Genomic DNA, 26356 nt, shown 5'->3' on the forward strand with positions numbered 1-26356 from the left:
TTATCACAATAATTCATTTTATTTATTTTATGATTATTTATACGTAACATTGGAGGTATTCTTCGTATTACGGATTAAACGTTCAAACATTTTCTCTGCGAATTTCACACGGCGCAAAATTCCCGCGTCAACAACATGCGATAGTATTTGTTTTCAAGGGGAGATTAAGATTATTTCAAATTCAAACGGAAGAAAGGAACGGACAAAGGCGAGGAATCCGCGAATTATAAACATTATTAGTATGCACCGCTCCATCATTACCATTCGTTCTAATACACGACTGCTCGAATGCCTCCCTTGGGCACCGTTCCCAATTATTACCCGAAAGGGTTGCCACCGGCCGAGAACAACACCTGAGGGTGTACTACCTTCGCTCTCCCGCCCCTCCGTCGCCTTCAGCAACCTTCGCTAAAATTTTGCTGCAACAATTTCTCCTCTCCTCTTCCATCCGTTCGATCTAATTAGAAGAGCTAATCGTTTCCCATGAAAATTTAAATATCGTTCGTATTTTCATCCCTCTCGATACATCCGAAACACGGCGTAGAAGAGCGCAATATCGTTCAAAATTATTCCCGAGCGCGCAAGAATGCCGGACCAAGCGCTACGAACATTGTTTCCGCCAAGACGAGGGACGAGAATGAGGGGGAGGGGATAGTTTCCCAAGCCGCAGGCGTATCTGACCCCGTGGCCAAGTGCGCGGATTTTCTCCGCTACTTATGGCGATTCCCTGCCCGCCGGAAGTCCTGTCCCCGAGAGAGGCGTTCTGGATTTCCCTCGTTAACCGACGTAACCAGCGGTTTCTTTTATTCGATGGGGGCGGCGGCCGCTCGTGAATCACGGGGACGCATAATTAAAAATCCGCGGTCACCTCGTGGAAAGAACGACAGAGTCGTGCTCTTTATTTCGTTCGAGTGGGTCCCGTCCGCAAATTATTCGAGTCTCGCGCGTTGAATTGAAGGGAGAGGAGAGGCGCGTTACGCAGGAAAGAAAAAAAAGAAAATACAGCCACGGGACGACGCGCAATCCTCGAGAAGAGGTTTCGAGTGTCGAGAGAATCGGGATCGCGTACCCCTTTGATAACGGAGAACGGATGCAAGAGCCACTTTTCTCCTCCCTGTTTCCTCCCCCGGGAAAACTCGGTCTCGTGCACGCGTAATTCTCTTCGAAGCGCGCGAAGCAAGTCGATTGTGTGCGGCGATCATCCTGGTGATGATGGAAAGATCGCTTCGCGGATGGAAATTCCTCTTTAACGGTATAAGAATCGCGCAAATTGACATCAAAGTATAAAAGAGAAAGTTTTATATATTTAATTCGTGCGTGAGGTCGTTTTAATTAATTAATGATAATCGCTCTCGAGTTGTTCGAAGTAAAGAAACGAGGGTCAAGCTACGAAACCGATAAAAGAGGTAGGCACGCAAACGGATGGTTCGAAATAATATTATATATTTATAGCAGGGAGATAAATGGATGATAATCTGTTCCCGGTGCATCTGGTCAAAACGTTCCTCCTGCCCGAATAATTAAATCCCTTTTTCCGCCCCGGAACTTTCCTCTTCTCTTCGAAACGTTCTCTCTCTCTCTCTCTTTCTCTCTCTCTGTCTCTCTTTCTCTCCGCGCCGCATCCCGTGAAATCAAATAGTGGAAAAACAGGGGAAAGGGGATGGTAGGAAGGAACGCGAGCCTCGCCGCTGAGGAAATAAAAGGGGAGGGGAGGGATGGAAAAGGAGGACGAGGATGCGGAAGCGGACGGATCGAGAACGAGGATGCCAGGAGAAAATGGACGCGGGGAACTTGGTCTCGCCGCGATTCTTGGGGACAGTGGGTAGTCGCCGCGGTCCAACGAGCCGCGTCGAAAATAGCGGCCATCTGTTTCGGGCGTAATTAACGGGTTCGAGTTGTCCACCGTGTTCCACGCGCGGAGAACGCTCCACGGATCTCCCTACCCCTTCTCCCTCCCTCGAAAATCATCGGTTTTAACCGGGGCTGTATATCCCCAACTATCGGAATAAAGCTGAAATTTTTTCCACCGCGAATAATTAACGCGAGAATCGAAGCGGGCAGCCGCGTAGCAAACCGCGGCTACTGCGAGGCTGAAATTTACGAAGCGAATTTTCGAAGGGCGATCCCGAACATCGCCCGCCCGATACTCGTTTTTCCAACCAAGGCGGCCGCCTGTTCCTTTCGGTAATGCATTTTATAACAGGCCCCGAGCAGTTTTACTTCTCGGTACATTTCATCTATGCATGAATATCAGAGAGGCGAGGAGGAGGCCGGACGAGCAACGAGCGAGTTTCCCTTTCCCATCTCCCTTCCTCCCTCCCCCACTCTCCTCCCCCTTCATAATTCGCCGGTTCTTTTCTGGCCGGCCACCGCTCGGATTCAAAGCACAATTAAGCCGCGGCCATTAAAAATTTACCGTCCCGGAGTCTCGTAATACGTCGCCTCGCCCGCGCTGCCCATCAACCAACGCTTGCTCTACTTTGCACGGATGACCGTGAGAGAGAAAGAGAGAGAGAGAGGGATGGAGCGACTCTGCGATCGGCCGCAATCGGCCGCGTACGTGTACGCGTAGCTGCGTCCGCGTTCAAAAATTACACGCTGCCTTTGATGGGATTTCCACCGTTATAGCGAGTCCGGTATTTCGCTGGATTTTCCCTCCCTTTTTTCCCCCAAAATGTAGCCGCGATTCTCGGCCTCTGCCCGATTCATCCGATTCCCTGCCGACGGGGGACAGGGAGGGAAGAGGAAGTGCGCGAGATCCGCGCCATGCACTTTGCGATGAAAACGATCCGCGCGCGCTTGGTCACCGGCGCAGGATATATCCGATAAATCGTATGGATCCGCTCGTTCCATCCCCCCCGGAAGAAAACCCATTCGAGCGATTGGCGAATCGTATGGGGGGAGGCTACCTGTTGAAAATTCATCGCGCACGAAGATTATTTCTCTTCGTTGTCGAGGAGGGGGAGGGAGGACCGGAAGATTGCATTGGGTCCAGGAATAAAATTATCTCGCGGACCGTGGACCGCGTTTTTATTCAATGAAACCACGGCGATCGAGGATTATATCGCGAAGCGGAAGGAGGAAAGCTTGGACGGTATCGGTCGAGACTCGTAAAAGATATTTCCAACAATTGCGACCTTAATTATCGGCTAATAATGTACAAGGGGACGTCCGTTAACCCGTAAATAAAGCGGTCCATTATCGGTGCCCGTGCAATTACGATTCCATGTAAATTTTTCTCCAACCCCGGAACGAATTATCGCGCGAAACAAGTAACTACGGAAACCACTTTGCCGTTTTTCCACTCCTTTTTATTCCTTTCCTCTCCCTTTTCTTCTTCTTCCTCTTCTTTTTTTCTTTCTCCTCGTCCTATCCCTCCTCCTATCCTTCTATTAAATCGCCGCGTCGCGAAGTTTCCCTTTGACAAGGGTTTAATTTAACTGCGCTTCCTTCTTCTCTGATCACGTCAAATTATTTTACTCATTTTCATTAAGGATAAGAATATTCTTTCTTTCTTTTTCTTTTTTTTCCACGCGAAGGGAGTGATGGGTGAAGGGGGAAGAAGAAGCGGAGGGGGAGGGGGAAAAAATGAAAGGAGGAAAAGAAGAAGAACGGATGGAGAACGGTACAGGAAACTGCTACCTACCTAACGAGACGTTTGATGGACGCGCTTATTCTCGAGAGGAAACGGCTCACCGGTCGACGTGGAAACGTAGGACGAGAACCCGTTGGCATGGGATGGGATTGAACAGTGGGTCAAAAACTTCGCCCCCGGCCATCTTTTTTTCTTTTTTGCCTCTCTTCTACCCCAATTAGATCGGTCGGATCTTATTAACATTTTAATACCTCGAGGCGAGATCGTTTCCTAAACTCTCCTCTCCCTTCTTCCTCCTTTTTATTCCGATTAAAACGGCCTCCACGGCGGGCAGAGATCGAATCTCTTCGAAATCTTCTCCCCCTCTGTGGCCACACCACACGGAGTATAAGTGGATTCGACGCGTTTGCTCGATTAAACGGCACACACGGGAAGCATAAGGAGATCGAGGAGGACGAGGGAGAAAAAGAGAGGAGAGATGTCGTTAATAATCACGAGCAAGACTGTTCCTGCCTCTGTTTACAAATTTACAAATTGCCCCCTGTGGCAGGGCCAGCACACCCTTCGGTCGATTCAAATTACAGTCAACGAATCGTTGGCGGGCCTCGTCATCCCGAAGTAATTACGCGCTTAACTTTTTCGCCCATCGGCCGCCAAGGTTATCTCGCGCCGCGCACCCTCCAAGGACGTCACTCATCCCCGCTCGGGGAATCCCGGGGGGAGAAGGAGGGAAGAAAGGGGTGGGTGGGGCCGGCCCAGGACGAAATCCTCGAAACGTCCTGCTAAAAGTTTTAGGGCTCGCGAGAGGGCTCTGGGACCCCCGTCCAGCGGGCCGAGATGCGGCCTTCGTTATTTATAAGGGGCAAGTCGAGCACCGCCACGCCATCTTCTCGCAGTAATGCGGGAAGGGGAGGAGGACGGTTTATATTAATATTCACGGACGTGAAACGTAAGTGTGGAGTAACGTTCCTCGTAACGCGAAACTTCTAATTAGTTACGTGATTCGCGACAGGCATGAAGGCATCGACAAACCGTGAGATAAACGTCGTGCGAGATGTTGGAGGGTGTAATCGAGGATGATACTCGAGAATAAAATGAAAATAGAAGGAGAATATTATTAAACCAAGAAAGGTTGGAAAGAAGGAACGAATATTTCGAAGAAATTTCGAGGGGAGAAATATAATTGGAGATTTTTTTGTTATTAATGACGTATATATTTGTCCAATAATGATTATTCTGCCGCGATCCGTCTGCCCTTCGGATTACAAATGCTCTTCGCGGACTCAATTTGCGAATTCCGTTGGTCCTCTGTTCATTGTTAGGCGGGGATTAATAATACATCGAACGCACCCACCCCTCGCACGCGCCCACACCCCCGAGCAGGGACCTCGACCGAGCGGAACCCTACGCTCCAACCACGAATAATAGATTCGAGCCAGTTCCTTAACTAAAGCCTGGAAAATCTTGCTCGTTCCGCTTAAATTAGCCTCCGACATAAATTAGCGGCGGGGCATTAAAGCGATCGGTAAAACGTCTCTCTTTCTCTCTCGTGAATCTTGTTCGAGTATCGAGAACGGGATGGATCGAGTAAATTGTATCGACCACCACTCACCCTGTCGTTATTTTTTCCTTCGTCTCGCGTTACCCGTGTCAAAACCGCAGAGCGTGGGTGCATGAGAGATTAGAATAGGGTGCGAGAGTTTTGATAGTCTCACCCTCGTGGAGTTAATCCCTTCGAGGGGGGCGAAGAAGAAAAAAGAAACATAAATATGTATCTAAGCGCGATCGCTGCACGTGTCGACTAATTGGAGGGTAAATAGGGGTAAGAGTAAGGATTCTTTTCCTTCAAATTTTTCCAAATATATGCGCGCGATTATGCGATGTTCTCGACGTTTCTGGAAGGCCAAATTTTCTGGAAGCGAGAGAGAGCGGCCGAAAAACGGGGACAATGGCGGGCAACGGAACGAGAAAAAAGGTGCGAAACCGGTCTTCGACGGGCCGCGATCGTTCCGTCCCTTCTTCCCACAATCCTGCCTGAGTATTTTCAGTTCATTAGCAAGTCAAATAACCGAAGTTCCTTTGCCAGAAACAGAGAGAACTCGAAGGAGAATCGCGAGAATCCTTCTCTTCCCCTCCTTCTCTCTCCGTTGCTCCCTTTTTCCCGCGGCAGATAAGGATATGTCTACGCAACGGAGAGAGAAAGAGAGAGGGAGAGAAAGAGAGAGGGAAAAAAAGGGGGATCGCGCAAAGAGAATTTCAGACGGGAGGAGAGGATGGATTTACGTTTCTTCTTATATATACATACACTTTATATGTACTTTTATAAATATATACATATATATATATTCGCGTACATAGGATTCTCGAGGTGGCAACACCCTCGATGCGCTAGCACCTCGAGAATTTAAAAGGGGGTTGGCTAGCTTAGGGCTGAATTTCCTCTATCTCCATTTATTTACTCGGCCGCCCAACTTTCTTCCAGCCTTCGATGCCATTAAAAATAAAAGTCTGCGGGATCTCGAGGACGCCTCCCCAATTTCGAGACGTCTCTCCGTTTTCACGTTTCGCCGATTTCACGCGTTTACGTTTTAACAACGGAGAAAAGAGAGAAAGAAAGAGAGAGGTAATGGGAATCGATATCATCTCGCTTTTAAATAATAATAATCTTTGTACGCGTATAAAACTCTTTTTTTTTACTTTATTTATAACCAGATTTCGCTCAAAAAAAAAGAAGAGAAAAACGTACATTACGGATATCCGAGATTATTTCCGCAACCAGGTCACGGTAAGGGAGACACTGAAATTAATCTTGGGAGAAGATGGATTAATGCATAGCGTACGGGAGTATCGAATGGCGGCGCGAAATATCCGTGGATAAAAGTGCATAAAAGGTGCGCAAATAAAAGAGAGGAAACGAAGAGCGTCGTTGGCAAAGATATTGTCTCGTACGGTATAGAAGAGAGAAAGAGAAAGAAAGAGTTTCCTCTCCGTTTCTTCGGGGAGAAGAGAGTTTGTACAACTCTCTAAGCAGACTATTTCGAGAAGCGGAAAGATTCCAACGACTTGCCAAAATATATATGCGAATATTCGTGAATATTTCTATTCGATATTATTAAATCGGGAAAAGAGATTATAATCTTCTCTAAAGAGAATGCATTCTCGGTGATCGATCCATTATTCGCGTCTTATTCTTTGTCTCGACTTTCTTTGTCGAAAGAAAAATCGCAGAAACGAAAAATCCGGGTATTTGCGATAAAACGAAATCCTAGAAAGCTCGTGTACACCGATTACCCTCGAGGATTCAATTTCCAAAATCCTCGACGCACGCGTTTTCCACGCGTTGTGCAACAATAGCGGGGACGCTATGTGCAGACTGACTGGAGCGGATTCCGAGAAAAACGCGAGGGCGCGGATTTGAACGCGGGTCAAAAAAATACGTCGAGGAATGAAAGAACGATGGGCACAAAGGAGAACGGGAGAAGGGGAGGGAGCGCGGAGGGAAGAAGGCGCATTGTTTTCCAGCAGACCGTTTCTCGTGTGAGAAGGGTCCAGTTTCCGTCAAACTAGCGTTTTTGCGCCGGTTACCCCGACGTTGCGTGACCACCGCGCCGTTCGACACCGTTTCGTAAGCCTTCTTTCTTCCTAACAACCGACACGCGTCCGAAAGAATCCTCCACATCTCACTCCATCTCGTTCTGTTAACCGCAAGAAATTGGGCGGTAATAGTGTCGTAGGTTTTTACGATTGGGCATTCGATGGAAAATCACGACCAAAGGGAATATCGAACGAACGAGGGATTCTCTTCTCTTCTCTTGTCGCTCGAATCCTTTTTGCCCAGGTAAGAGAATAAACAGCGAGTTTTTTTTTAAATTGGATCCCTCCGGTTCTCGGAGGTATTATAGGAGGGAAAGAAGAAGGTTACAGAGAGAGAAATTCCGTCTCCTCTTCCCTTCCTACGGCTTCGTTCAATTTTAAAGTTGGGAAATTACATAAAATTAACGGCGGATAGAACGAATCCTCGAGGACGGTTCATCCCTCGCCTGTAGGGCGGGTTAGCAAACGTTCCTCTATCGGGATAATAAGTCGACGACGCTCCTTCACGTTCGATGCGTCCCATACTACGAAGCTACTAAACGCTTCGTTCCTGGAAAGTCTCCTACAAGTGTTCCCAAGGCACAAGCGTGCGCTCATCCGCTGTTCTCGAGCGAGCTATAATAACCGGGGTGGAGGGATGAACGCGCAGACACAATGTCAAGAATTAATCTCTCCTCGATGAACCTGCGCGTGCAACTTGCGAGCGTGCTCGCGTAGAATCGAAGGATAAGAGATGAATTAATAGACAGTAATAGAACGGATAAAGTGGGGAAAATTTCCTACTCGAAATTCGTTCAATCGTGGACGAGAAGAATCGAGATGGGACTTTTTCTCGAAAGCAACTTTTTCTCCCCTCCTCCTCCTCCTCTTCTTCTTCTTTTTCCTAGCCAGGACGAAACGAGCACGCGAGAGGATGGAGAGTTGACGTCGAACGCGGGTCAAGACGGGTGAACCTGAAAATCAAAGTTTGACAGGATCCGTTTGCTCCTCCGCGCGGACTTTGCAGACTTCCAGACCAGCACTTTTCCTTCCCTCGTAACGATACCGTAATAGCCCGGCCATTCGAGTGCCCTCTCTTCTGTCGTCCACCACCTCTTCGCCCACCCTTTCGAGAGACGTCCGTTTCCACTATGCGTCCCCAAACGCGAATACCGTGTTCCTCGAGGGCTACTTAAAAATCTAAACGGTCCTAATATAAGGGAAAATGGATCGCGAGGAGAGAGAAGGAGAGAGCGAGTCTCTTTAATCGTTCGTCCTTCGAGTGTCTCTCCAAGTGGGGGATCGCGGGCGTGAAACAATATTGGTATTTCAGATATTTTATTAAAGTTCCAAACGCGGGGAGAGGAGGGGAAGGAGAAGGATCGGGAAAGGGGTGGAAAGCGGTTCTACAGTCCTATGAAAGCCGCTATCGATTATTGACTGGGGTGAAACTACGGAGAGGCGGAGAGGCAATACGGAAGGCCTCCCGGGTTCCCGCGTTCGTTCTTTCATTCCGATCTCGTCCACCTGGGAAATCCTCGATCCTGATGGATGAACTCGCGATATTTAATTATTGGAACGGTGGACAAATCGTGTCAGGAGCGATATATCCTATCCTATATCCATAAGGATTGTTTTTACTTCGGAGGAAGAAGAGATCTCGATTTTGAGGATCGAATGGATAAAAGACGTTTATATCGTTGGAATTTTTTTTCTATAATATTTCTTCCTTTTCTTCGTAATATCGTTTCTAATTAATTTCAAAACGTTATTTCACGATAACGGACAAGAATCCGTCTCCTCCTCTTTGCGCGAGTTGCGTCCAAATCTAAGGAAAGTTAGACCAGTAATCGAATTTACAAAACGAATTTCGTCGAAGTTCAAAGCCGGTCCGGTGCGCGGAAGGAAGAGAAAATCAAAGAAGAGAGAGAGAGAGGAGAGGAAAGGCAAACTGGAAATTCCAGGGGATGAAATTAATAGCAACGTTGCGGAGAAATGAGGTGGAAGGAGGGAGAAGAAAAGAGTGGAGGGCCACCTTCTTCTTCTTCTTCTTCTTCTTCTCGATCTTTCTATTTTACCGGACACTGGGAACAGATCAAATGCAATTTCTCTTAAAGCTGTTACTTCCTTTCGCTTGTCCACTCGGAACAAGAACGTCGGTCTTGGGGGAGTCCATTAGAAACGGACGCTCGTGAACCGGAAATCTCGCGGGAGTCGGGGGGAGGAACGGGGGGCGACGACGGTAACCGTAGAAGCCGGAGATAAAAAGGGAGCAACCGTGTCAAGGGAGGGAGGGATGGGAGGATAAAAAGAGCGATGATATCAAACCGTCCCTCCCGCAATTCTTATTTTTCCTCGATCGCGAATTGGATGACCGCGAATTTTCCTTCCGTCGAAAGCGGAATTCCTCGACCGTGAATTCTTCGAATGTCGAATAAGCGAATTGAAACGAGGAAGAGAATTGCCTCGTTCTGAAAATGATATTCGACGATCGCGTGCGCGATTCGATCGGTCGTTAAACCTAAGAAATATTCCATTCCGTGCGTCGTTTCGTTTCGAAGGACGACGGGTCGAGCGGGAAGCGGAGAAAAAAAATTAGCGAGCTATACTTTGTTTTTTTCTTTGTTAGTTTCCTTTGCTTTCTTCTTTTTTTTCCCCTTTCCCCTCCTTCTTTTTCTTCTTCTTCTTCTCCATTCTCTTTAGAGGATAACGAACCACCTACAGTCCCGGCTAACGACGGGCATTTAAAGTTTAATCTAGCTAATTAATAGTGCTCGTCTATTAGCGTGGAGGGATCCCCTCATATTTTCTACCCCCTCGCGAGCTATACCCACTACAACGCCCCCACAAGCAAAAAGCGCCTCGTCTGATGCAGGGAAATGGCTGTTTCCTAAGTTTTCATCGCTCTTTTTCCCTCCTTTTTTCCTTTTCCCCTCCTTCGCTCGTTTTTGGATCGAACCGTTGCTCTCCTTCCCTCTTAATGTCACACAGCGCCCCTTTTTTATCCGGCAAGACGACACTCCTTCTGGTGAACCAGAACTTCGGCCCAAGATTAACGAAACTTGGAAGGGCGTGTATACATAAATTCCACGAGAAGAGAAAACGGGAAAAACGGCACGGAGAACGTCGAGTAGGAAAACTGGTTAATAAGAAAAATCGGGAGGTTGGTACGAAGGTTGTTGGCCACGCAAATTTCGCGCAGGTTTCCTACGTGAATCGATGAAAAGTAGTTTTTCCCTCCGCTGGACTTCCCTTTAACGAGGAGTGAAATTTCATACGTTGGCGAAGCACTACACGGAGAACGTGTCGCGTACGATCGAGTAACAGGAGAGCACGGAGAGTCGTACGTGTCTTTAGACGTTCAATCACGTAATCTTCTTCCATTTCCTGCGTTGGAAGAATATATCCACTTTTTTTCCCTCTCGATTCGAACCCGGTCAAGAGTCGCGCGAGATCGCTATCTACCGTTATCTCGTCCCCCCCTGTTCACCTGTTTCTCCCTCTTATCCCCTTCCTCTCTCTCTCTCTCTCTCTCTTCCCCTTCGCTCGTTCTCCCATCGATATATCTCGAATTGGCGGGCGCGACCATTAATTTCATTTTATCGCCGCATGGGATTCGAGGCGAGCTGCGCGGTAATGCGTTTTAAATGTAAAACAGGCTAAGGCCTTGGGCGTTAACGGGACGAGTCGCCGATAAAATTTGATTCGAACCCGCTCTCTCTCTCTCTCTCTCTCCCTCTCTCTGCTTCGCCCGTCCGACCTTGATCTTTCTAACTCACCCCCGTGCCCCAAGTACTATATATCCACTGTTCTGATCCTCCGACGGGGTGTCCATCGACGAGTAGCCCCGATCGACAGATCCCGATACGATACCCGTCGTAAATCACCGTGAAACACCTTCGAACCACCACGGAACAGTCTGTGGAATACTCGTTAAAATCCCGTGTTGTCCACGGGAGGATGATGGCTAATAAAGCCGCGCAACGATATTTCAGCCACCGGTACCGTTTTATCCCTCGCCGGGGGTAGTTTCGTCGAGCCGTTCCTCTCTAATAAAATTGATACCATCCCCCGTCGTGCGGATGGAACGACGACATCCTTTCCTCTCTTCTCAGGCGCGCAGCTGCACCGAGAAAGAGAGGGAGAGAGACATAAATTATTATGCGTCTGAGATCCGAAGCCGACGATCGGTTCGGTCGCTAGAGCCTGCTAGAGCATCGTTGGCAACCAAGGATTCGGGAAGCCGACGGAGGAAGGGGGTGGCCCAAGGGGGTTGGCGAACTAGATGGGTATCGTCTGCCGTTAAGCGGCTCAGCCAGCAGCTCGTGCAACTTGCTTCCACCCTCCGAGCCTCGCCCTCGAGGACAAGGCCGGTCTTCTGGTGACTTTATGAATATTCTCTTTGTGGAAGTCGCCCGATGCACTCGTTCACTTAGAACACGCCGGTACCTCGGCTCGGTAAACATTTTCTCCGCCCCTCGGCGCCCCCTTCGACCACCGACCACCACCGATCTCCCACCATCACCTCCTGATGGAGAGGGAATTATTTACGAGCGAATCGTTAAAGTAGAACAAATAGCGAAAGAGGATTTCACCCAACGGTGAAAAATGCCATTTCACTCCGGTTTCCGATTCGCGATAAACTCCCTCCACCCTTTCCTCCCCTTCCTTTTCAAACTTCCCACGGATCGATCGTTCCTCGGCAAACGATCAAATCTGAATGGATTTCACGAGCGCGCTCGAATCTCGATCCTCCCCGAAACTTACTCTTCCACCTGGTACCCATCCGTCCCGATTCCGAAAAATACTTCCCTGCGCCAAGATTCCAATTTCCCCGTAACGTAACTAAGCTATCTCGAGGACGTATCGCGCGAAAATGGGGAGGAAGGGAAGGGAAGAGAGGGATAAGAACCGTATACAACCGTATTAAAATACGTCCGACGAGCAAGTTTCGACAGAGATCTTCGATCGTAATGGAGTAACCGAGAGCTCGATCCGTGCAAGGCGAGATTTTCAATGCGATCGATCAAACGAGGCCCTCGTAGGAAGATGAAAGCACCTTGCCAATCCGGCCAATCCCTCCCGGCCATCCACGGAGAAGTCAATGTATTCTCGGCCAACTGAGTGCCGAGGGTACCTGTGCGGCCGGCCAACTGGCCATTCGAAATGCGCAAACACCGGCAACAGTGGTCGGTGGACCGCGGGGTCAGCCGACGCTGGATTAATTATGCATCGGCCCTCGGCCAGGGTGCACTGTTCTCCGCTCATCCACCGGCCAATTAGCTCCAAAAACAGTCGCAAGACCCGAAATCCGGCCTGATATTCCCGAGGATGGAGAAGGAGCGGTGGCGACACGTCGTCGCGAAAAAATCTTCGCCCGGATTTTTAACGAGCGTTCTTTAAATTGCAAATCTGCCCGTTTCGAACCGGTTTCATTAGGGGAGCGCAAAGTTTAACTCTAAAGCTAATGTTCCTTAGATCTAAAAATTATTTCAACTTGAAACAACTTTTTAACAGTTAAATACGTAATTTTCTATCTAATTCTATCACTGTCGTTGCAACGCGTCGAGGCTGAATCGTGCATCGAAGAGGGTAATTCTGTTTCATCCATTAGAGGAGGAAACAAAAAAAAAGGTAGGAGGACAACGGTGCGAATGGACCGGTTTCTTGGTTCGAAAGCGGTGGAAGGAGGAGGAGGAGGAGGAGGAGGAGTATCGAAAGTTGGGAGTGCACGAGACTGCCAGGCATTAATCCCGTTTAGCCGGGGTTTATTGCCCGCGCCAAGTAAATTGGTAGGGCCCGCGCTAAATACCAGGAATACAATTTCCATCGGCCATGGCCACCGTTTATCCCTCTCCGACCCGAGATTCCTCCCGCGTCTCCTCCGCGCCGAAGGGAGAAACGATCGGGGCGAAAGGACGCGAGCCGTCTCCAATTGGAAAATGGTCCACCATGGTTCGACGAGCATGCACATTACCCCCCCACAAGTATTCCTCCATCTTCGTTCCCCACGATCATTCTCGTCGAGGCGTCGACGGAACGTTTCCATTATTCGGACCCCGTTTGCGCATCGAACATTAAGCGCCACGCAGATGCAAAGAGAAATAGGATGAAACAGGATGAAGAGGAAAGTAGATTTGGAAAGTTTTTTGAAATGTTTAGCAAGCCTTGTTTTATGAAAATAAACTTTCGATTCAAAATTCTTCTCATTATTTAAATTTTCTGATGAAAATAATTAAATCGCTATTAAATCATTAATCGAGTGATTACACGATTAATTTATCAAATACGATTATTAGGTATCTAGAATTGTTCGAGTAGAGAGAGCAATATTTTCGTATTCGATTACCCAATTAAATTAAATCATCCGAATAGTTACTTGATTCATTTATCAAATACGTAATTATCACGTATCTAGAATTATTCGAGTAGAGAGAGAGACGCAATCTTTTCGTGTCGATTACCTAATTAAATTATATCATTCGAACAGTTACTTGATTCATTTATCAAATACGTAATTATCACGTATCTAGAATTATTCGAGTAGAGAGAGACGCAATCTTTTCGTGTCGATTACCCAATTAAATTAAATCATTCGAACAGTTACTTGATTCATTTATCAAATACGTAATTATCACATATCTAAAATCATTCGAATAGAAAGACATATAATCTTTCCGTATTCGATCGAATTGTGCAGTTAGCCTCGTTTTCACTGCGCCCAGTCTAATTCGATTAAACGGCAAAGAATAACCGACACGCTCTTAAACGAGATTTCGCGGTATCGGAACGCAGCGAACGGAGCATAATGTAAGCGTAACACGCGTGGAACCGCCTCGACTAGACAAGGGGGTGGAAAGGTACACAGTTATCGCATTAACTCATCATTGTCATTTTTATCACGCGCCCGCTTGAATAAACAGACGGACGTTGTCCTGGCCCGCGACTCGTCGCCGCTCCGTCTCCACCATCCGACCCCTCGAAACCTGCCCGCTTGTTTTCGCGCGACTCTTCAACCCGAGCCACCGGGCTGAATTCGCGGTGCTTCACCCCCCCGCGTTTCCTGCTCTCTGTCGGATTAGCCGCTAACGACTCGTGTTACCCGTTCGCAACGCAATTTTCCCTTCCACTCTCTCTCTCCCCTCCCTCGCTTTCTCCCTAACTCCGTCCCGACCGACCCCTAATTTTTCGCCAAACGATGAGGAATAGTGGATTACGGGAGGACAATCCGTACCAAGTTCGTTCGAACGGGGGGATTTAAAAAAAAAAAGAGAGGGAGGGGAGGGAAAAGAAGAGGAATCGCGTTAGCAATTCCATACTTTCTCTCGTCTCGAAATAATTTCGAAAAGGGAATCGAGTAGGAGGGATTCCAAGAGGACGTATTAAGGATTAAAGAAGACGTCGTCTGAGGGAGAGGGAGGGGGGCGAAAGGCGGCGGCGCGCCATCGGTTTTTGTATATTTTATCCGGCACGAGAGAAATATCCTGGAGCAAGCTTTGTTGCTCGACCGGTATGCATCGTAATAAAGTGGGAGACGGGGGAGGGGAACGGAAGGCGGTGTAAAGCGTAAAATTCAAAGGGAATTGGAGAGAAGGTGACGGACGTATGAATGCTTCCCAGACGAACGGAACGACTCCTCTCCCTTCCCCTCCCTTCCTCGAGAGGAATATATTTGTTTATTCAGGATCTGGGGCGGGGGATGGTGTTCGCGGCGCGACACGCGCTCGAACACAGCCGATAAATATCGATAATCCACGAGTATCGAGTATTTTACGGTGTTAGGGGAGGAAGCCGCGTCTCTCTATCTCTCTCGTCGCCCCGAGAGTTCTCGAGAATTTCGAGAGACGAAGTTTCAAGGCAGAAATTTCGAACCGCCGTGAAATTCCATCGGACGTATGCGTGCCTACGCGACGCTCTTCTCCCTCTTATCGATTTTCGCGAGAATCGAAGGAAAAATTGGATCGGTTTCGAGACGCTGGAAGGAATGAATCGATGGAAAATCGATCGATATGATCAAATCGATGAATAGAAATAAATAAGTATCTCTGCAAAAGTTTGCACGCGGTAGTGGGAATTCCGGTCACGATCACGGCGTAGAGAAAGGAAGGACACGGTCCGGATAGAGACTCGCGTCAGATTGGCGGGGAGAGGGCGGGGGAGGTCGGCGAACGAGCGAGGATTAATTAAGCTCGTTTGTTCGGCGATTTGCGCCGAAATCAAATCGCGTTGGACGAGCGTGCGCTTGCGGCCCACGCCAGCACACCCAAGGAACATAACGAATGGGTATCGCGCGCGCTACCAGGAACCGGTAATGCTGCGGGGGACGTTGCACGAGGCCGTCGCTCACCATTACTAAGCATTGTGTCTGCGGTTCCACCCGATTTGTACCCTTGCCGACCACGCGTCAGGGACATTTATTAAAGCGGCACCGGTTCGACACAGGGGCCGCGGGGAGAAAGAGGCGGGCGGAGGCGAGAGGGACGGGAGGCGCATTTAACCTCTCGCCCTCGAGAGATCGTTCCAATCGATCGGTCGTTTCGCGATCCTCTTCTTCCCTCCCTCCGTTTTTACAGATTTCTACCGATCTCTTCGAGACTATGTATGTATATTCGAGAAATTGGGAATAGAGGATCAGACGTAATCGAATCGGAGGGACGGAGAAATTGTAGAGAATCGAAGAGAACGACAGGATGGAGGTTGGCTTTTGCGGAATCGTGTTACTCGGCCGCGAGACAGGAAGCCTTCGCGCATCGTATCGTGTTCGTCGAAATTAAACAACGTTTCCTGGATGGGCTGTTCCGACCTGGTGGCCGGATCTCGTTCCATTCAGCCTCGTTTACATCGAGATGTTCGCTGGTCGGGGTAAACGGAAACGGTCGTATCATTCCTTTCCTTCTCTCCAAGAGATTAGATTATCTACTAACTTCCATCCAAGATGAGGGGGGAGGAAAAAAGAAAAAAAAGGAAAGGGAGGAACGAATTAATTTTGAAATCGATTCGCCCAGCGGAAATAGATTCTCCGGGTGAAAATAGATTCGAGATATCGAGATTGAAACAGAGAGAGAGAGAGAGAGAGGAGGGAGGGAAGGAAGGGAAGCTGCGAACATCCTGGCTCGCGGGGCCGTCAAATAATACGCGAGGTCAAGTAATTCATCGGCTAACAAGATGGTTGCTAAAGGGTGGTGTTTAGCGGAACCACGGTTCGTTAAACCGCTTAGAATAGGTAATTACGATAGAAACTTGGTGAACGAGCCTGCGAGAGGGTCCCATAATGGAAGGCCGTGCACACGAAATACACGGTTTGTGCGCGAGGAGCATTCGCTCGGTAGCGTCTGCTCTTCCATTTCGAACAGCGCGCGCGAGTGCTCCAAATACCCTGGACACGCTTTTGAGCCCGATAATTCAATCGTGTACAACCAGCGACCGAACGAAACGAGTCCTGCGTGAATTCCGCTGTAATTTTACGCACGCGGAATCGGGGAGGGTTGCGCGCCATCCTTTTCTCTGGAATTTCTCATTTGTGCCGATCAATTTTTCCAAGCAAAGCGAATACGCTCTTTCCTCTTCCCGCCAATCGAATCGAATCGGGATCAATTTCCTGCTCGATCGGTAATTCGAATTCATGATCTTTTTCGAGTCGTCCTTTTTTCCCCTCTTTTCCAACCGCAAGTTTCATCGTCGGCGATAAAACTCGACGTCGGCTCGAATAAAAAGCGGGCAAAAGTTTGCCTCGAACGAGTTTCGAAAGGAGGGCGCTCGCTCTCTGCCATTAGTCCGTGGCGGGAATTTTTGACGCGAGGCAGGTGGCAACAAGCGACCGGCTCCCGTAAAAATATACACTCGGCCGGGCAAATAATTCGATGGCTCGTCAAGAGGCCGCTCTCCTTTACGGATTAGCCTGTCAAAACTAACGCCGTCCGGCGGCGAGGAACACGCGGTCCACCGGTGTCTTCCATCACCCGCGCCCCGTCCCCGCGCTCCCCCCCTCCCTAATAAATTCACAGCCTCGTAAAACCGTCTTCCGGCGGCTCGCGCCGCCGCCACGAAATTTCGAATAAATTCACGCGGTAAAAGCGACCCCCTCCCTCCTCCTCCTCCTCCCCCGAAATTACCGACTCGGCGCCCCGAATAAAACAGAGATCCTCAAGCGCGTGCCCGTTCCAACTTCTCTAATCGCTGCCCGTATTTTACGACACGTGGCTGGAAAATCCAAGTTTAGAGGCGAAATTTCGCGGTCGTATCGTAAAACTTGTCGTCCATCGCACATCGATCCATCCACGTCGACACACGCGGCGCGTATTCCCGACAATTAGGGGAGGGAACGAGGAGAAGAAGAGTGGAAAGATGAGGAGAAAAGAGGAGAAGGAAAGATAGAGAGTGTTCTTCTGATGGCAAAGTCGATACGATACGTTCGTGACTACGAGATAGACGTGATCGAATACGAAATTCTATCTACGAATACACTTATATACGCACACGAGGATCGCGATGATGATGCATCGCCCATAATGAAAGGCGCGCACGAGTCGAGGATTGTAAATAAAGCTCGATTCCTCCGATCGTTTCGAATCGGCGGATATCCAACGAACGTTTCCACGGGAGCCTCGACTCGATACGCGACGAGTTTAAACGAGAGCTCGTCCCGCGATTTTTTTCTTCTCTTTCTCTCTCTTTCTCTCTTCCTTGCTTTCCCCCGCGGCGAGAAAACGCGCGGAGGAAGGGAAGAGCCGGCCTCAGCAGGTAATTATTAATCGGTTTGTTTAACGCGCGGTTTCTCGGCCGGACCGAGTTGAATTAAACACGAATCTCATTTCGAGATAGAATCTTCGGTCGAGGGGAGCAAGCACGCCATAAAACGAGTTCTCTCTTTCGCGAAAGTGGGTGAATCCAGGCCCGTCGTGCACTCACGCGCGAATCTCCTTTTGTTCTGAGAAAATTCTCTTGAAATTTCAATTAGAGGCGAGATACGGAACAGAGTGGTCTGGTTGGTACGCGCGTCACGACGCGTTTCACCGTTTCTGAACGCGGATCAGAAGGTTGCTTTCCACGATGGGCGATGCATCTTTAAATATCTGCCCGGGTTCAGTCACCTCCGCTTTCCGAATAATCCGATATACCGTCCGACCACCGACCGGTTTTATCTCCACATTTAAAAATGCAAACTCGCCGACGCTTCGATCGGTTCGCCCGCGGATCTAAAATGGATGAGACGTCAAGTAGACGAGTCGAGGAATAGTCCGGCCAACGGGAACGCTTACTTCGTTTGATTCGTCGCTATCTCTAATACCAAAAAAAAAAAAAAAAAAGGATGAAAGAAAGAAAGAAAAACATACACACGTGACGATAGAGAAATTGCAAATTTTTGGGGAAAAGAGGGGAACGGGTAGAGGAATCGATAGTTTCATGAGCCAACAACGAAATAATTTCCTCCTAGCTGTCGCTCGTCTGTCCGATTTAATTACGCCTCCGTTGAAATCCGATCAAACCTCTGACCCCGCTAATTGAACGCTAATGGATCATCGCGTGCCAAGATATATTTGCATCGCGGGATAGGAAAAAACAACCAATCCAAAAGAGCGCCTCGTTCTTTACGAATTCACGTCAGATTTCATTCTCAACAATTTTCGCGAAACGAAACGTGGCATATCTCTCCCCCATTTACTTGCACTCTCCGAGAGCACGTTGTTTCGGGGCAACTTCATATTTCGTCGGAGAATTTAAGGAATCGATCGACGAAGAGCGCACCGCCACGAGTGGCCGGCCGGATTTCCAGCGAATTTTCGTACCTTCATGGAAGATGGTTGAGAAAGCGATCGGAGGGAGGGCAGCAAGTGGCCTCGTGCCGCTTTGTGTCGGGGCGTAGGTAACAGGGCCACTGTTATCAAGCCGCGCAAAATCCTTAATTATTATGCAGCAAAGCGAATCAGGAATCCGGGTAATGCCGGCGAATCGAAACGCGGCGTACACACGTTGGCCCGCGCGTACCACCACGTAAGGGTTTACGTAGAACTGGTTTCGAAAGGGGCCGGAGGAGTCCCTAAAACCGCAGTGACCTCCAATTATCCTGTGGGTACCACGTGGGCCACGTGGTACCCATGCTCCCTATGGACCGCCCGCAAACACCCCTACGTCGGTCTTCTCACTGCCTGTAACGCCCCTCGGATTAATTCATTATTAAAATAACCCCGTGAGTTTGTTATCCTCTATTAGACCGGAATCGCGCGAAATCGAATTGAAATGTTGGAGAGTGGACACTCGTCGCTATATAATTTTCGATAAAAAAAGAAGGAGAAAGAAAAGAGAGCGCGACAATGCTTCCATAAATATTTATCGAAAGGGACGGATGATCGATTTGCCTTTCGAGGCCGATGATACGCTCAATTGATCGGGATTCGTCTCCTCTTGAGGCAAAGTTACGGGTAAAGAGGAGAAAATCAAAAGTCCTGATTAGGTATTCCGAGGTCGGACGAGGTTTCAACCCTCTGCGTCCCGTCCGAGACCGGACATTTCAATAAAGCCTGGCAAACGCGTGCGAGAGTTTAAATCACTGACCGCGACGCTGGTGAATCCTGGTCACCAGCTTTCTCCATCAAATTGCGCATGTCCCCGCGTCTATCCTCCGGGCCACGAATGACTGCGATCGATCGATCCTCCCCCTCCCCCGATCCCTCGATGGACCTCGTATTTTCTTTTCGTTATCGTTTTCTTCTTCTATCGCGGAACGGAAATGCCCAAGGAAAGAAGGAGGAAAGGAGAGTGGAGGAGGAGGAATCCCCGACGAATCAGCTATTAATAAATGAATAATTCCGAGGGTGGCGAGCGGTGGATATCGGTCGTGGCGCATCGAACAGCCCATAAAACTTTTCCTTTTCCCATGGTGACTGTTCCCCCTATACGCGTCGATTCTCTCGAATTAGCGAAATGATTTCCGGGAAAAGTTTCCACGCCGCTTGTCCACGGCCACTTTCACCCCCATAAATCTATCCCTATCCTCCTCCTCCTCCCCCTCCGTTCGCTCCAAAATTCGATCCATTCCTTGCGACTCGTCCTCCTCGTCGTCGGAATAATCCGACGCGGCAACGAATTAACGCGTTTGATTGGAGCCAAACTCGACTCGTCGTTAACGAACTTCGTTAACGAAGTACCGTGAAGTGGATGACGTTTATCTCTAAATAGATCGAATCAGAGGTGGACGAAATCGTTGAAATCGTCACGACGAGATATCGTAACGTGTCTTCAAACGAAGAATAGAGAGATAAATTCTCCGTATGGATTGATTTCTCTCTGTCTCTGTTTCCAAGTAAACAAGACTCGATCAAAAAAAGCCCTTTCATTTCTTTTATCCAAACGCGAAATGAATCGTCTCCGATCTCGCGAATAACTCCATCCGTCCGGCTTTAAAACTTCATTTCCGATCCCCGTTGTTCCTTTCCGAGAGGGAGGAGAGATCTCTTCGCACACTCGCTCGTGCAAGTTCTCTTTGTCTCTTTGTCTCTGTCTCGAGTTCGTAAAAAAGAGTTCCAGTTTATTTCCAGAGGATGGGAAGCACGGCCCTGATCACGGTTCATTTCGTCTCGAGCCTCACGACACGCTGGCCGCAATCCCTTGGCCATCATTCCCTCTCTCGTGCTCGGGCACGAGACGTTTCGCCTTTCCTCTCCTTCCTTCCTTCTTCTTGCTCGAAGAGGAGGAGGAAAAAGAAGAGAAAATAAGAGCGGTACACGGTCGTACGAGCCCATAAAAATCACGCTCCTCTCCTTCCCCTCCGCCGATGGATTATTGACTTTGCGTTTGTCGGACTTGATGGCCGAATCTTCCCAGGCCGCGCCGCCGTCCCGCCCAATCTGGCCGGCCACCGTTTTTCTTTCGTAGATTGAGGGCACACGGGTCGCATATTGGATCGAGATTCGCCGGAAATCGGAATGTTTGCCTTCCCGAGCCGGACCTCTTCATCGCCTCGATTCAACAAGGGTGGGGGAGGGAAAAGTTCGCCTCGAGAGCGTTCGATCAATTTTTCCCCTTCCCCCATCCTTTATTTTATCCCATAGCTATATACTTTTAGATTACTCGCGCCAAAATTTTTCCAAGCTTCTCTTATCAGCAATGGTTTTATCGTTGATTTTATTAAAAAAAAAAAAAGAAAAAGGAGTAACGAGAAACCGACGTTCGACCGCGCTGGCGGTCACAATTTGCTCGAGAAAATGATGGAGCGGAAACAGGAGTTTGTACTTAAATGATGAAACCAGAGCGCGGCTTTGTCGCATCGGCTGGAAGCCAAATTGGAAGCCGACAGGCCGGCTCGAAAGTACCAACGGGCAATAGCAGACGTACCGACAGACGGGCAGAGGAACGGCCGTTAAAGTCTCTTGCATCCGGTAAAACGGTCGCATGCGAGCGAACGAGCGAGAGAGAGAGAGAGAGAAGAGGAGCGAATCCGGGTACAGGCCACGGCCAGAGACGGCCACTCGCGGCTAAACGAGCAGAAAGCCAAAGCAAAGCCGCGTTTACCTAGTATTCGACGCGCCAACGGCCGGTTTAATTACTCTCTTCATAGAGACACTAAATATTCGACTGTCTGTGAGGTGGCCAACCGGACTCGACAGTTTGCGCGCGCGCGCGCCGTCTCTCGCAGAAGCGATAATTACGCGGGCAAACCCTTCCGTAGGCGCGCAACTGTCACGTTACACGTCTAATCCCGCGCTTCGATCGTCCCCTCCCTCCATTTCCATCGATATCGGGGATAATACGTCGTCTTGAACGGGCGAGATCCCTTCGCCGAGAGATTAAAGCGCGCTTTGGTCACAGATTTACTCCACGAGGATCTCGAGAGGTGAAGAGAAGAGGTATCGAGTCGTTCGTATCGATTATTTTTCCCGTCTTTCGAAAACTTTGACGAGTGAATTTCTCCCTTTAATTATCACGTTCCACGCGATAAGAATAGAGGGGGAGCGAAAAGTTGGGAGGAATGCACAAAGGTGGTGTTACACCTTTCGCAAACTTAATTTACCGCCGGATAAATTCGTTCGGAAACTTTTCTCCGGCGCATTCCCGCCTCTAACTCCTAATTGATTGTCGCGCGCGTCACGTTTCGACGACTCCCAACTTTTTCTCCCGCGAAAATTTCATTTTTCGACCATCGAGACCGCGAGGAAAACCGCAGAGAGAGAGAGAGAGAAGCAAGCGCGTACTGGAATGGGAAAATAATAGGCCGCTCGTCTTTTAAAGGAGACACACTCGACATCCATCGACCTCTCCCTCCACCGCCCAACGATCTCGTCCCGTTTTAATTAGCTTTACCGGCTGGTAAACAATACGTAAGCCCTTATTTCTGACGAATTAATTTTCGAGAATTCCAACCGGCTTGCTCGCGCGCAGGTTCGCTTTTATTCGAGGGGTTCGTCCCCGCGCCGCGTAACGAGCATCCCCTTTTACGCTTACCACCCTCTCCGCGGCTCCACAATTTCGTCTCCTGAAATTTCTAGGACACGTAGCTCCCTCCCACCGCCCTGCAATTACAATGGGAGCCTGGCCAACGCTGCGACGTTGACACGCTTTCCCGATCCCCATATTTGCGGCCCGTGAAAAATAAACAACACGCTCCCCCGGAAAACTCCCGATAATATCCGATATAGCCGATAATCCAACGATTCGCCTTCCCATATCGTTATTATTCCTCGTTGACGGTGGATGGAGGAGGAGGAGGAGGAGGGTGAAAATCATTGCGAACGGGCCGGAATATTCAAGCGAGCGGGTAATCGCGGTAAGAAGGACGGTGGAAGAAAATCCGTGCGGGAAGAGGAAGAGGAAGGGGAAGAGGTGGCGCGCGGCTTACAGCGGCGCGAGACGCTCATCTGCATTTCAAATCGGCCGCCCTAGCCAAGATTTCCACGCGGCACTCCGCTGCACGAGGCCCCTTCTTGCAGGGGTCGCGTGTCTAACCGATGGAATCCAATACGATGGAATATCGGTGGTGGATCGGTGGCGACCGAGCTGTGCCGAGCTTCGCTCGAGCGGAAGTCTCGGCGGCTTTCCGCCTCCGACCGACTACGCCACGCTGCAGAGGAAGAAGCGCTTATCTTCTCCTCCGAATTGACGAACGGGCCGGACTCCGTCCCCTCGATTATCGAAAGATCCTGATCGTCGATTTGAGAAAGATGATGAGAGAACTTACCTTGCCGACTCCGGTGAGCTCCTTGACGCCTATCCTCCGCAGGAGAGCAGGCGGCGCGGGTGGCGGAGATTTGAGAAGAAGGGCGGCGTATCCATTGGGAAAGATCGGTTGCTCGTCGGAACCGATGTTCTCGTCGCCCGAGCGACGTCGACGGTGCGGGCTCGACGAGAGGTTTAACTTTTGGGCCGCTCTGAAATGCACCAACACGAACACCAACGTTACATACATTGCCAACCGATATCGCCTGGCCACCCATAAATTCCATAAACTGCGCTGCATTCCCGGTGAAGGGAGAGAGTGCACAGCAACTCTCTGCGCTGTGCCCGAGGTGCTCGCGTGTCTAATAAACTCTTCAACGGCGTGGAATTCGCAGGTAACAGACGCGCGAGGCACGCGGTGTGAAATCGAGCAGCGGCTTAAATCTCAGAAGGGAGGCGGAACTCGTTCGTTCCTTCGTTCCTTCGTTCGTCTCGAACTCGTGTTTCGAAGATACGAACTAGAGAGAGAGAGAGAGGAAAGGGTCGATGGAAGGTATGTGTCTCGAGGGTGACTGGGTGACATACTCCGCGAGGCAAGCCGGTAATCAGCGAAGGTAATGTGCCGGAACCCGGTCCGCGGCAGGCAGAAAGAGAGGAGATCGGGCGAGAAAAAGAGAGAGAGAAAGGGGAGAAGGGTGAAGAAGCGTAACGCGGTGGGACCATAGGGCTCACTTTTGGCGGGGGCAGAGGACTCGGTTCAGGGGCTTGGTCGCCCTAACTTCTCCAGCCCTCGGGCCTCGTTAACCCACGCTCTGTGAAATTGGAAATACCAACGAGAGAGCCAAACTCTCTCTCTCTCTCTCTCTCTCGCCACCCTTCACCCTTCGTCCTCTCTCGCTTCTTCTCCATCGAGCGAGTCTGCTCCTCTCGTTGCGGTACACGCGTGCAAGCATTCGCAACCATCCTGTGGGGCGTCATAAAAAATAGAAAGGACCGTGAGGAGGGGAAGGGGTGGTGGACCGGTTATCAACTTCTCGCTCCTGCCCGTACGGCTCCCGGCCGTATTACGCGTCCGAATAATCCGCGCCGTTTCCCTCGCCTCTTCATGGACCGAGGCTAATAGTCTCGCGAAAAGATACCTGCGCCGGCAATCGTGCTGGATGATGGTATGATTTTTTAACGCGGATCGCGCATACCGCATACCTATGCATACCGTGTTACGACGACGCGACGTAAAAAATTCGTTACCGAGCTCAAGCGGCTCAGCCGGTGGAGATAAATTTTTGGGGAAGGGGAGGAAGAGAGAGCGGCGCAGCTGGCCGAATAAAAGTGTTGCCATACTCGTTTCGACGTTGCTACAATCTGGAACTGGTTTTATACAGTCGCTTTCTATTTTTCTCCCCTTTTTATTTCCTTTTTTTTCATTTTTCATTTTTTCCTTTTCCCTCCTCGTTTTTTGTCGAGACTGTAAAAAAAAAGAAAAAGCGATATACGCAGTTTCGATAACTTGGAACGGGCGATTGATTTTCAATGAAGTATATTGTGTAAACGATGGACAAGAGCCAATAACGTATCGCGCCGCGAATGAATGATCGTCGTAAAAGTTATTTCGTTTTTTTTCTCTCCTTTTTGCCTTTTCCCTTTTCTTTCTTCTTTTTTTTTTTTCCTCTCTCTTTCGAGCTCTCGACAGGCGACGAGATATGTAGCGTTAACGAGCGGCAACCGCAAAGTCATCGTTCACGAGCTCCCCCCCCCCCCCCCTCCGATCTTCCCTCTCCCCCCGACTTTGCGCGTGCTTCGATTCTATTCGTAGTCTCGCTCTCGTGTTTTTACGAACCGGAATCTCGACGACGCGTGACCGGGATCCATGGAATAGGCGCCGTCTCTGTGTAATCGAGGCGTCGATCCGTGGAAACGAAAGAAAAAAACTCGTTGGTGATTCGAGGACGCGGTCGGTCGGTCGGCCGGATCGTGCTCGTCGTAGCGCGAGGAAAATACTACGCGCGAGAAGAAACTTATTTCACTCGGTCAAATATTTAAACGAGGAAAGTAAGTTTTGGCTCGGGGGAGGGAGGGGAAAGTTGGAATACTTTGCGACAGCCAGACGTCAGAGTCAACAGCGTGATCGGGGGAAATGTGCTCGAAGGGGAGGGACAGGTATCCCTCCCGATCCACGCGTCACTTTTCTGTTTCGCTTTATGGACTCCGCTTAATTAAATCCTTTAATATTTAGCCGGGGAGAGAGAGAGTTATTTTGCCCGCTCGCGAAAGTAGTAGACGCTTGTAAACCAGACTCCCGCTTTGATAAATTTAATATCCCCGAAATGGTATCAAGAGGAAAGAAGGTGGATACGATTCTTCTACTTTATTAGCATTCGCGAGCTCGTGAACGAGATGAAGTCTGCAACTCTCTGAGAGAGATCAGTTGTAAGTCGGAAGAATATTCTTAACTTGCCATAAATAAATACGTGGCGCTAAATTATTCGCGACGAAAGGAGTTCGAGGAGAAATTCTACATGGAACGCGATAACGGGTATAATCGAGTGCAACCCTTCCTTGGAGGGAATTGTTCGTCAAAGAAGAACCGTGACACTCGAGTGAACGCGAAAGTTTTCCCCTGTCGAGGGGATGAAAAAAAAAAGGAGAGGAAAGAAAGGAAAGGAGAGATCGGTGGCTCTTTTTCTTTCATCAGCCCAACGCCACGTTTCGAGAATCTGAAAACGAGGCGCGGTGTGACGCAGGTGCGCATCGCGCAAACGCAATCTACGCATCAATCACGAGGAACAGATGCGTACCGGTGGGCTCGCGTGTTCTCAATCTTCGACGAAAGGTCATTTTCCAAGCGTGTCTATAATCGACGATCGGCCGGCAAGGGTATCACGGGCAAGGGTAAAACGGTTAATTAATTGCGAAAAAAAAAAAAAAGAAAAAAAAAGGAAGAAAATTTATCGCTTCACGAAGGCGATTATTATCGCTCGCACCATGCACCAATAATTAAATTTAACATGGTGTAATTTGTAAAATCTGCCACACTCGTTT

General features: G+C 49.3%; 1 protein-coding gene across 5 annotated transcripts in view; it reads right to left on the reverse strand.

Moving 5' to 3' along the window:
- The window catches only part of LOC411018 (kinesin 11), a 246361-nt gene that overhangs the window by 65789 nt on the left and 154216 nt on the right, over window positions 1-26356 (reverse strand). For all 5 annotated transcript variants that reach the window (XR_410886.3, XR_410885.3, XM_394491.7 and 2 more), the window contains exon 6: window positions 23340-23529. Coding sequence is in view for 3 of the 5 variants with exons in the window: in XM_394491.7 (XP_394491.6) it covers window positions 23340-23529 (190 nt within the window). In the remaining 2 variants the exon portion in view is untranslated. The remainder of the gene's footprint in view (window positions 1-23339; window positions 23530-26356) is intronic.

The sequence above is a fragment of the Apis mellifera genome, linkage group LG4, assembly GCF_003254395.2.
Source record: "Apis mellifera strain DH4 linkage group LG4, Amel_HAv3.1, whole genome shotgun sequence".
NCBI classification, from domain to species: Eukaryota; Metazoa; Arthropoda; class Insecta; order Hymenoptera; family Apidae; genus Apis; species Apis mellifera.